Below are 12,717 nucleotides of genomic sequence, written 5' to 3'. Positions count from 1 at the left end.
TATTTGTGGTCACATTGATCACACTTATATCCGGTCAAGATACTAATTTTGGTGGTTGTATTAGGACATACTATTATGTGCTGAAGCCACTTAAGTGAGAAATGTGTCTCAAAGTTGCATTTTTTACACCTATACTTCCGTAGATCATATTTCCAATTTAGTACATCATTTTCTGTATCAAGCTGATGATATTGTTGTACATGTTGGTTGAAAAATAGCGTTAGTGTTGTTTGAAAATTGCAAACTTGGCAGTAGTAAGTTTCAACGTTGCAATTTTCGCAATTAAAGAGCTGTAGTGGTTGCCGGTGGCGTCTGATGTGGTTCCTCTTCAGAAAAATGGATGTTGTGAAATATGAACAAACTTTACAGTTGTGGAGATCCACATTCCGCATTTTAGTGATCCTAATTTTGTTGACCATAACCTCAAAATATAAATTTGATTCTTGACATGGAACTGGTGCACCTAAAATTTTAATTAATTTTTATTTTGTCAATGAAACCCTGCTTACACCTTCTCTTACCAAAAATTGCATAAAAGTGAGTTTGAATGTACCAAAATGTTTGTTTTTGTTGTCACGACAAGTGTGGTCTGCACCTTGCACGACATAGTTGTATAACGGGTTGCCTAAAACACACTTACCAACTGTTAAACTTGCATCATTTTTCAATTTTCCCCTAGATTGACATAACCACAAATAAAAAGTCACCAAGACCAGATACCTTTCATGGTTTTATAATTATATTAAACGCGTAAGTAAGTACTTATTTAAATAAAACAGTAATATTTTAGACAAAAATCTCTTCTGGAACAGTTTTCGTTCCTTTTGATGACCCAACTAAGACATCACCCATCACTGCTTTTCAACTGTGAACACTCCAACGTTGAAACTTACTGCTGCAAAGACTGCGATTTCGAAACAAAACTAACACTACTTTTCAAACGACACATCCAGCATCACATTTTTAAAAAAGAAAGTGAACAAATTCATTCAAGAGAGAAAAACGCCGCTCAAAGCTATATTTGCAAAAAATGCAACTTTGAAACTCATTTCTCCCTGAAGTGGTTTCAGCACACTACAGAATGTGTAAATTCCCAAACAGTTTTCACGTGGCATGAATGTGATCAATGTGACCGCAAATACAAACACAGACCTTCACTACGAGAACACAAAATATTAAAACACTTGAATCAAAACCAAATCCGTTGGCATTATTGCACCCAGTGTCCGTATAAATCCGCGCACAAAAGACACCTCAAAACACACACATACTTGCGACATACCGACGAAGGAAAAATTAACTGGTATGAATGCAAAAAGTGCCCGTATAAATCCAAACGAAACGATAACCTAAAAAAGCACGTAAATGCACGTCATTTGGATGAAAAAGACGTTAAATGGTACGAATGCAGTCAGTGCCAATACAGAACTAAACAAAAGTATAATTTGATTAGACACGTGAACGCACAACATTTGGATGAACAAGATGTTAAATGGTACGAATGCGACAAGTGCCCATTTAGAACCAAGCACAAAGTTTGTGTGAGTCAACACATGAATGCGCGACATTTGGACGAGCAGGAAATTAAATGGTACGAATGCCAAAAGTGCCCATACAAGTCAAAACGGAACGATAATTTAAACAAGCACATAAATGCGCGACACTTGGATAAAGAGGACATTAAATGGTACGAGTGCAAGATTTGTCCATATAAAAATAAAGATAGATCGACGTTGGTTAGGCACGTGAATGCGTACCATATGGATGGGAAAAATGCCAAGTGGTATGAATGTAAACATTGTGTGGTCAAGTTTAAATATAAGTCGTCTTTGAACAGACACGTAAAAAGGGGCGTTTGCGTCAAACCAAACATGAAATAAGAAAATATAGTTTTTTCTAAATAAACTAGTCTTTTTTTGCACTCGTCACATTCGTGCCACTTAACATCCTCTCAAACCCCTTCATTAATTAATGAACGTTAAACGAATATTGTGTATTGTGTGTTGCCTATTTCACCCATTACAAGTAGGCAACACACAATGCACAACTATTTAAAATTGTATGAAAAATTAATATTGAAAATAACCGTGGTTCTGATCATTGCTATCTATGCGTCCATTATTATTTAAAAATAAAAATTAATCAAAGGTGTTAATGAAACGTAGAATGGGTTGTCGTGTACTTTTTGAATTGTGCGCGTCTAAATTTTAGGAAGTATGTCTGAACTGACTTCGTACGGAAGACGTTGACAGCTTGACTTGACACAACTAAATTGTGAGGTTATTATAGAAATTAACAAGCTCCTGTTGGTGTTATTTCAGTTATTATTGTTACCACCCTGCGTGTGTCTGCGTTATTTGTATATCACGGTTTTTGATTCTAGTTCTAGTAAGAAAAAAATGGTACGACAGTGTGTTGTTTGTGGCTCTCCTCAAACAAAATATAGCTCATATTCATTTCATCGGTAAGGAAGATTAAATTAAATTAATAAATGTATATAAAAATGGGACATTTTAATATTTATGTGCAATATAAAGGATTCCCACGGTTGAGAGCAAAAGGGCAAAATGGCTAAAGGCCTGTGGTCTTGAACACAAGTCCATATCAAAATATTCAGTCATTTGCAGTCAGCATTTTGCGGAAAATGATTATGATGAGCATCATAGCCCTAAACGGACATTACTTCCTTCCGCAGTTCCTTCATCTGTTCATGTGAAGCAAGAATTTCAATTCACTTTTATTAAAGTTGAAGATACACAAAACGCAGGTTTGTATATTATTGGCACTTGATTTATGATGTCTTTACAATTTATATTTTCATAGAATCAGAGATGTTAATTAAATGTGAATCTCATAATCCAATATCTGACTTCAACCTACCCCATGTATCAACTGATGTACAAAACCCAGGTTTGTAGCAAGTTCTGACTGATTCATATATAGTTATATTTGTGTATTATGTACATTTGCAGCACAACTGGAACCAGAAATTGCAGTACGTTATCCTGGAGATTTGCAAGTGAGTCATTTTGAAACACCTCGCAAAGCAAAAAGACATTTGGAATTCGTAATGGAAGTTATAGAAGGTCAAAGAAAAAAAATTCGGTTGTTGCATACACAGAATCAAAGACTCAACAAAAAAATTACTTCGTTTGCAACACTTGCAGCTGACTTGAAAGAAAAAAAGTTAATGTCTAATGAAGCACATGATGCTATTAAAGTGCATTTTAAATTGACATAATACAACTAACATGACTTTTGAATGGCAGTTACAAGCATTTTGTCACTTATCACTCATGTTATAAGACAGCACTTCAGCAGCAATACAAGAAATTTTAATCTAATATTTTCAAAAATGGTATTTTGCCATAAATAATATGTATATAAAAATAAACAGTGTTTTTTAAAATGTGTGTTTTTTTAATTCACAGTAGATAACTAATAATATCACATAAAATAAGTTCTTTGTTGTAAATTCTAAACTTGTTTTTCTTATAAGTCCTCGAAAGAAGGTTAGAAAAAACATCTGTCAAAAAAGCGTTGTGTTGCGCAGGCGCGGTGCAAGCACGGAAGAGAAAATAAACACATAACAGACGACATGCATATGACAAAGATGGAGATGTGATATCACACAAAGATAGCATTTATCGAAATTTTAGTTTGGGGACTTTTCAGTTTACTCCTATTTATTTTTCAATTTTTGGATTTTACAATTTTTCAGTTTCTCGGTTTTTAGTTTTTCTCTTCAATTTTACGATTTTTAAATATTTCGATTTTTCAATTTTTGACTTTTATAAACTCTTTATTTGTCGATTTTTCAATTAATTGATTTTTCAGGTTTTTTGGTTTTTCGATTTTTCTATTTTTCAACTTCACTTTTTTGATTTTTCAATTTTTCAATTTTTTAATTTCTCAATTTTCGGACATTTCAGTTTTGGTATTTTTCAATTTACTTATTATTCAATTTTTCGATCTTACGATTTTTTTAAGGTTTCGATATTTCGACTTCACTTTTTTGATTTTTCGATTTCTCAATTTTTCGATTCTTTACATTTTCAGTTTTTGGATATTTCAGTTTTGGAATTTTTCAGTTTTTCGATTCGTCAGTTTTTATTTCATTTTTCAGTTTTTCGATTTTTCAGTTTCTTGATATTTTAATTTTTTAATATTTAAAACTTTAGATTTTTAGATTTCTCGATTTTTCATTTCAGTTCTTCGATATTTCAGTTTTTCAAGTTTTCAAATTTTTCAAATGTTTTGATTTCTTAATCAACCGATTTTTCAACTTCCCGGTTTTAAATTTTCTGTTTTTCAATTGTCGTTTTTACAAATTTTCGATTTTTCAATTTTTCAAATTTGACATTTATAAACTGTCAATTTTTCGATTTTTCAATTAATCGATGTTTTGATTTTCCCATTTCTTGACTTTCGAGGGTCTCGATATTCCTGTTCGTCAATTCTTTAATTTTTCGACTTCACTTTTTGGATTTTTCTATTGCTCAATTTTTCGACTTTTTAGGTTATCAGGTTTTGGATATTTCAGTTTTCGTATTTTTCAGATTTTCCAATTTTCAGTTTTTCTTTCATTTTTCAGTTTTTTGATATTTCAGTTTTGAGATTTTTCAATATTTCTATTCTTCGACTTTTCTATTTTTGACTTCTGGATTTTTCGATGTGTCGATTTTTTCACTTTTTCGATTTTTCAATTTTTCGATTTTTAAATTTTAGATTTTTTAATTTTTAAAATTTTAGATTTTTCGATTTCTCGATTTTTCATTTCAGTTCTTCGAATTTTGAATTTTTCAAGTTTTCGAATTTTTCAAATGTTCCGATTTCTTAATCTTTTGATTTTTCGACTTCCCGGTTTTAGATTTTCTGTTTTTTAATTGTCATTTTGTCAAATCTTCGATTTTTCAATTAATCGATGCTTTGATTTTCCCATTTCTTGACCTTCGAGTGTTTTCATTTTCCTGTTCTTCAATTCTTTAATTTTTTGACTTTTCAGGTTTTTGATTTTTCAATTTTTCGGTTTTTTAAGGTTTCTATTTTTCGACTGTGTAATTTTCCAATATTAAAATTTTTCATTTTTCGATTTTTCAATTTTTCGTTTCCTCAATTTTTCAAGCCCTCGATTTTAATTTTTCATTTTCCCGATTTTTTAATATTACATCACCATTTTTTTTGTTGCAGTTTTGTTTTCAATGTTTCTTTCAATTTTTCGATTTTTCATTTCTTTCATTTTTCGAGTTCTTGATTTCTAATTTTTAGATTTTTCATTTTATATTTTTTCGGTTTTTCATTTTTGACTTTTCAGTTGCAGAATTTTGCAATTTTTCTGTTTTTTTATTCGATAAGTTGAAAAATTGGAAAATTGAAAAACCGAAAACGAAACTCGGAAAAAATTGAAACATCGAAATATTGAAATCTTAAAGAAGAAAATGCGAATCGAATCAAAAAATGGAAAACTCAAAATTTGTAAAATTGAAAAGTGATAAAATCGTCAAAATTGTAAAGTTGAAAAACCAAAAAGATCGAAAAACTTAAAAATGGTAAATAGAAAACCGTATAAATGAAAAAGTTTTTAAGATCCAATAATTGAAAAATGAAAGAATTCTAAAAACGTAATTAAAAAGTGAAACATTTCAAAAATTATAATTATTACTACATATTTAAAACAAAAAACAGAAAAATTGCAAATCGAAAAATTGAAAAATCCAAAAATTGAAAAATTTCACATTAAAAAAAGGAAAATTAAGAAAATTATAAAATAAGGACATTGAAAAACCGAAAAATTGAAAAAATAAAGCAAGTAAAAACCGAAACAAAAAACTGCAAATCGAAAAATTGAAGAAAGGAAAAGTTGAAAAATTAGAAACTGAAAAATCTAAAATTGAAAAAATCGAAAAATTGAAAATTTTCACCTTGAAAAAAGGAGAAGAAAGTGAAAAACCGAAACGAAAAATACCAAACCGAAAATTTGCAAAATCTAAAAATTGAAACATCCAAAAGTTGGAAATTCTGTAAAATTTAAAAATGTAAACTTGAAGAGTTACATATCCTAATTTTGAAGAAACAAAAAAATGAAAAATTGCAAATCAAAAATTTAAAAAAATTGAAACTGAAAAAACAAAAAATTATAAAATCCGAACATTGAAAAATCGATAAATATTTTAAAAATAAAGGAAATAAAAACCCAAAGAAAAAGATAGCAAGAGTCGAAAAATAGAAAAATTAAAAATTGAAAACTTGAGCAACAGCAAATTCATAAATCCCACTTTAAGTGGGATCATGACATGTTTTAAGTTTCTTGTTGTCGAAATAAGTCTACACAAATTAAGAAAAAAACGCAAAATGTAGCCCCGCCCACCCGCCCTATCTCAATTGTGATGAATTTTTCCTTCGTTGTCAGGTCGAGGAGTGGGGCTTAATTGCTCCATATTTGTCTGCAAGAATTTCTCATATTAAACTTGTTTTAGGTTTTTAAGAATAAAAAAAATCATCACAATTGAGATGGGGTGGGTGGGTGGGGTTTATATTGTGGCTTTTTCTTAATATGCATAGTATTCTTTGGAAAACACGATAATCAAAAACATGGTTTTAATTTCCAGTTTTTCGATGTTTCGATTTTTCAGTTATCCGATTTTTAAATTTTACATTTTTTCGATTTTCAGTTCTTTGATATTTCGATTTTTCGAATTTTCGATTATTTTAATTGTTTATTTTTTATCCCACTGTTAATATCGAAAACAACCACAAAAATTGTCACTAAAGACATAAAAAAAAATCATACAAAATCGAACACAGTGTTTCCAAAACGTTTTCCCGAAAAAAATCCATTGGGTTATTACGATTTCAACAATATTCAATATTTCAGTTTTGGGATTTTTCAATATTTCTGTTCTTCGACTTTTCCATTTTTGACTTCTGGATTTTTCGATTTTTAAATTTTCGATTCCTCAAATTTTTGGTATTGTAATTTTTCAATATTTAAAATTTTCGATTTCTCGATTTTTCATTTCAGTTCTTCGATATCTCAGTTTTTCAAGTTTTCGAATTTTTCAAATGTTTTGATTTCTTAATCATTCGGTTTTTCGAATTCCCGGTTTTAGATTTTCTGTTTTTCAATTGTCATTTTGTCAAATTTTCGATTTTTTAATTTTTCAAATTTGACTTTCATAAATTCTCAATTTTTCAATTAATCGATGTTTTGATTTTCCCATTTCATGACCTTCGAGTGTTTTCATTTTCCTGTTCTTCAATTCTTTAATTTTTTGACTTTCTGGTTTTTGATTTTTCAATTTTTCGGCTTTTTAAGGTTTCTATTTTTCGATTGTGTAATTTTCCAATATTAAAATTTTTCGTTTTTCGATTTTTCAATTTTTCGTTTCTTCAATTTTTCAAGTCCTCGATTTTAATTCTTCATTTTCCCGATTTTTTAATATTACATCACAATTTTTTTGTTGCAGTTTTGTTTTCAATGTTTCTTTCGATTTTTCAATTTTTCATTTCTTTCATTTTTCGAGTTCTTGATTTCTAATTTTTAGATTTTTCATTTTATATTTTTTCGGTTTTTCATTTTTGACTTTTCAGTTGAAGAATTTTGCAATTTTTCTGTTTTTTTATTCGATAAGTTGAAAAATTGGAAAATTGAAAACCCGAAAACAAAACTCGGAAAAAATTGAAAAATCGAAATATTGAAATCTTAAAGAAGAAAATGCGAATCGAATCAAAAAATGGAAAACTCAAAAATTGTAAAATTGAAAAATGATAAAATCGTCAAAATTGTAAAGTTGAAAAACCAAAAAGATCGAAAAACTTAAAAATCGAAAATTGAAAATCGTATAAATGAAAAAGTTTTTAAGATCCGATAATTGAAAAATGAAAGAATTTTAAAAACGTAATTAAAAAGTGAAAAATTTTAAAAATTATAATTATTATTACATATTTAAAATGAAAAACAGAAAAATTGCAAATCGAAAAATTGAAAAATCCAAAAATTGAAAAATTTCACAAAAAAAGCAAAATTAAGAAAATTATAAAATAAGGACACTGAAAAACCGAAATTTGCAAAATCTAAAAATTGAAACATCCAAAAGTTGGAAATTCTGTAAAATTTAAAAATGTAAACTTGAAGAGTTACATATCCTAATTTTGAAGAAACAAAAAAATGAAAAATTGCAAATCAAAAATTTGAAAAAATTGAAACTGAAAAAACAAAAAATTATAAAATCCGAACATTGAAAAATCGATAAATATTTTAAAAATAAAGGAAATAAAAACCCAAAGAAAAAGATAGCAAGAGTCGAAAAATAGAAAAATTAAAAATTGAAAACTTGAGCAACAGCAAGTTCATAAATCCCATTTTAAGTGGGATCATGACATGTTTTAAGTTTCTTGTTGTCGAAATAAATCTACACAAACTAAGAAAAGAAATGCAAAATGTAGCCCCGCCCACCCGCCCTGTCTCAATTGTGATGAATGTTTCATTCGTTGTCAGGTCGAGGGGTGGGGCTTAATTGCAAGATCCATATTTGCTTACAAGAATGTACCATGTTAAACTTGCTTTAGGTTTCTAAGAATAAAAAAAATCATCACAATTGAGATGGGGTGGGTGGGCGGGGTTTATATTGTGGCTTTTTCTTAATATGCATAGTATTCTTTGGAAAACACGATATTCAAAAACATGGTTTTAATTTCCAGTTTTTCGATTTTTCGATTTTTCAGTTATCCGATTTTTAAATTTTACATTTTTTCGATTTTCAGTTCTTCGATATTTCGATTTTTCGAATTTTCGATTATTTTAATTGTTTATTTTTTTCTCACTGTTAATATCGAAAACAACCACAAAAATTGTCACTAAAGACATCAAAAAAAAAAATCATACAAAATCGAACACAGTGTTTCCAAAACGTTTTCCCGAAAAAAATCCATTGGGTTATTACGATTTCAACAATATTCAATATTTCAGTTTTGGGATTTTTCAGTATTTCTGTTCTTCGACTTTTCCATTTTTGACTTCTGGATTTTTCGATTTTTAAATTTTAGATTTCTCAATTTTTTGGTATTTTAATTTTTCAATATTTAAAATTTTCGATTTCTCGATTTTTCATTTCAGTTCTTCGATATCTCAGTTTATCAAGTTTTCGAATTTTTCAAATGTTTTGATTTCTTAATCATTCGGTTTTTCGAATTCCCGGTTTCAGATTTTCTGTTTTTCAATTGTCATTTTGTCAAATTTTCGATTTTTTAATTTTTCAAATTTGACTTTCATAAATTCTCAATTTTTCAATTGATCGATGTTTTGATTTTCCCATTTCATGACCTTCGAGTGTTTTCATTTTCCTGTTCTTCAATTCTTTAATTTTTTGACTTTTCAGGTTTTTGATTTTTCAATTTTTCGTTTTTTTAAGGTTTCTATTTTTCGATTGTGTAATTTTCCAATATTAAAATTTTTCGTTTTTCGATTTTTCAATTTTTCGTTTCTTCAATTTTTCAAGTCCTCGATTTTAATTCTTCATTTTCCCGATTTTTTAATATTACATCACAATTTTTTTGTTGCAGTTTTGTTTTCAATGTTTCTTTCGATTTTTCAATTTTTCATTTCTTTAATTTTTCGAGTTCTTGAATAAAAAAAATCATCACAATTAAGATTGGGCGGGTGGGCGGGCCTACATTTAGCCATCTTGTTTTAATATGTGTAGACCTATTTTCACAACATGAAACTTAAAATATGTTCAAAATTGAAAATTTGTATAAGGAAATATCGATTTTGCAATTAAGCTCACGACGAATAAAAAAATCATCACAATTAAGATGGGGCGGGTGGGCGGGGCTTATATTTTGCCTTTTTGTTTTCTTAACATACTCAGTCATCTATTCATAACAAGAAGCTTAAAACACGGTTAAAATGGTATATTTTTGCAAGGAAATATGAGTTTGGCAATTATGGGGCGGAGCTTAATTGCAAAATCAATATTTCCTTATACAAATTTTCCATTTCGAACTAGTTTAAAGTTTCTTTTTGAGAAAAGAAGTGTACACATATTAAAACAAAAAGGCAAATTGTAAGCCCGCCCACCCGCCCTGTCTCAATTGTGATGATTTTTTTTATTCGCCGTGAACCAAGGGGGCGGAGATTAACTGCAAAATACTTAATTCTTTACAAGAAATTAAAAACATTATTTTGAATATTGTGTTGTTCAAAGAATATGTATATTAAGAAAAAAAGCAAAATATAAACCCCGCCCACCCACCCCATCTCAATTGTGGTGATTTTTTTTATTTATTTTTGGAAACTTAACACAAGTTTACAATGGTGAATTTTTGTAAGGAAATATGGATTTGGCCATTAGGCTCCGCCCCTAGGTCTGTCAACAAATGAAAACTTCATTAGCATTTAGATCGGGACAGATAAGAATGGGGCTTAATCTTTGGTTTTAATTTTTTCTTAATATACTTAGCATTCTTTGAAGAACACCATACTCAAAAACAGGTCTTAAACTCCGCCCTTCGATCTAACAATGAATGAAAAAATTATCACAATTGATTCATTGCAAAATCGATATTTCTTATACAAATTTTCCATTTTGTACATGTTTCAAGTTTCTTGTTGTGAAAAGAAGTCTACAACATATTAAAACAAAAAGGCGAAATGTAAGCCCGCCCGCCCGCCCATCTCAATTGTGATGATTCTTTTTATTCGCCGTGAACTAAGGGGGCGGAGCTTAACTGCAAAATACGTATTTTTCTATACAATAAATTAAAAACATGTTTTTCAGTATCGTGGTGTTCAAAGAATAATCTGTATACTAAAAAAAGGATAAATATAGACCCCGCCCACCCATCCCAACTCAATTACAAAATCTATATTTCCCTATACAAATTTTCCATTTTGAACATGTTTTAAGTTTCTTGTTGTGTAAAGAAATTTATAACATATTACAACAAAAAGGCGACATGTAAGCCCGCCCACCAGCCCATCTTAATTGTGATGATTTTTTTTATTCGCCGTGAACCAAGGGGGAGGAGCTTACTTGCAAAATACGTATTTCTTTACAAGAACTTAAAAATATGTTTTTGAGTATCGTGGTGTTCAAAGAATAATATGTATATTAAAAATAGGATAAATATAGACCCCGCCCACCCATCCCATCTCAATTGTGGCGATTTTTTATTTATTTTTGGAAACTTAAACCACGTTTAAAATTGTGAATTTTTTTAAGAAAATATAGATTTTGCAATTAGGCTCCGCCCCTAAGTCTGTCAACAAATGAAAACTTCATTACTATTTAGATCGGGACAGGTAAGGATGGGGTTTTAATTTTTTCTTAATATACTTAGCATTCTTTGAATAACACCATACTCAAAAACAGGTCTTACATGGGAATTTCTTCTAGAGAAATAACAAGGATTTTGCAATTAAATTCCGCTCCTTTGGCTGTCGACGATTTAAAAAAAAAATCATCACAATTGAGATGGGGCGGGTGGGCGGGGCTTATATTTTGCCTTTTATCTTAATATACGTAGTCGTCTTTTCACAACAAGAAACTTGGTTAAAATGGTAAATTCTTGTAGATAAATGTCGATCTTGCACTTAAGCTCCGCCCCTCGATCTAACAACGAATGAAAAATTTATCACAATTGAGGTCGGGGCGGGTATGGGTGAGGCCTAATTTTTGGCTTAATATACATAGTATTCTTTGAAGAACTGATACTCAAAAACATATTTTTAATTTCTCGTAGAGAAATAAGGGTTTTGCAGTTAAGCTCCGCCCCCTTGGCTCACGACGAATAAAAAAAAATCATCACAATTAAAATAGGGCGGGCGGGCGGGCCTTATATTTTGCCTTTTTTTTTCCCAATATACTAGTCGTTTTTTCATAACAAGAAACTTAAAATCTGGTTAAAATGTTAACGAGCGTTCAAATAAAAACGACATGTTAGCTTTGGAAATGTGAACGAATCATTCACTAATAAGCCCTAAATTCACATTTACAAAACCAGCTTGACGTCGTTTTTATTCGATCGCTCGTTACATTTTCACGAGGAAATGTAGATTTTACAATTATGGGGCGGAGCTTAATTACAAAATCTATATTTCCCTATACAAATTTTCCATTTTGAACATCTTTTAAGTTTCTTGTTGTGTAAAGAAATTTATAACATATTACAACAAAAAGGCGAAATGTAAGCCCGCCCACCCGCCCATCTTAATTGTGATGATTTTTTTTATTCGCCGTGAACCAAGGGGGAGTAGCTTTCTTGCAAAATACGTATTTCTTTACAAGAACTTAAAAATATGTTTTTGAGTATCGTGGTGTTCAAAGAATAATATGTATATTAAAACTAGGATAAATATAGACCCCGCCCACCCATCCCATCTCAATTGTGGCGATTTGTTATTTATTTTTGGAAACTTAAAACACGTTTAAAATGGTGAATTTTTTTAAGGAAATATAGATTTTGCAATTAGGCTCCGCCCCTAAGTCTGTCAATAAATGAAAACTTCATTACTATTTAGATCGGGACAGGTAAGGATGGGGTTTTAATTTTTTCTTAATATGCTTAGCATTCTTTGAATAACACCATACTCAAAAACAGGTCTTACATGGGAATTTCTTCTAGAGAAATAATAAGGATTTTGCAATTAAATTCCGTTCCTTTGGGTGTCCACGATTAAAAAAAAAATCATCACAATTGAGATGGGGCGGTTGGGCG

The 12,717-nt window shown here is 29.8% G+C and overlaps 1 protein-coding gene across 1 annotated transcript; it reads left to right on the top strand.

The window, feature by feature from the left end:
- The first annotated feature begins 655 nt into the window (after positions 1–655).
- Positions 656–1,880, top strand: LOC135130554 (zinc finger Y-chromosomal protein 1-like). Its single transcript, XM_064057960.1, has 2 exons — positions 656–754; positions 813–1,880. Exon 2 carries the CDS (start codon positions 828–830, stop codon positions 1,878–1,880), a length of 1,053 nt encoding a protein of 350 aa, XP_063914030.1. The 5' UTR covers positions 656–754; positions 813–827.
- The last annotated feature ends 10,837 nt before the right edge of the window (positions 1,881–12,717 follow it).

This window comes from Zophobas morio, unplaced genomic scaffold (genome assembly GCF_036711695.1).
Source record: "Zophobas morio isolate AGI-343-1 ecotype UQ-CSIRO unplaced genomic scaffold, CSIRO_AGI_Zmor_V1 ptg000017l, whole genome shotgun sequence".
Classification (NCBI taxonomy): domain Eukaryota; kingdom Metazoa; phylum Arthropoda; class Insecta; order Coleoptera; family Tenebrionidae; genus Zophobas; species Zophobas morio.
The sequence above is the reverse complement of the archived record's forward strand: the minus strand, read 5'-3'. Positions and strand labels throughout refer to the sequence as shown.

Excerpts from the sequence above, each read along its gene's own strand:
- LOC135130554 (XM_064057960.1), top strand. The coding sequence starts at position 828 with ATGACCCAACTAAGACATCACCCATCACTGCTTTTCAACTGTGAACAC.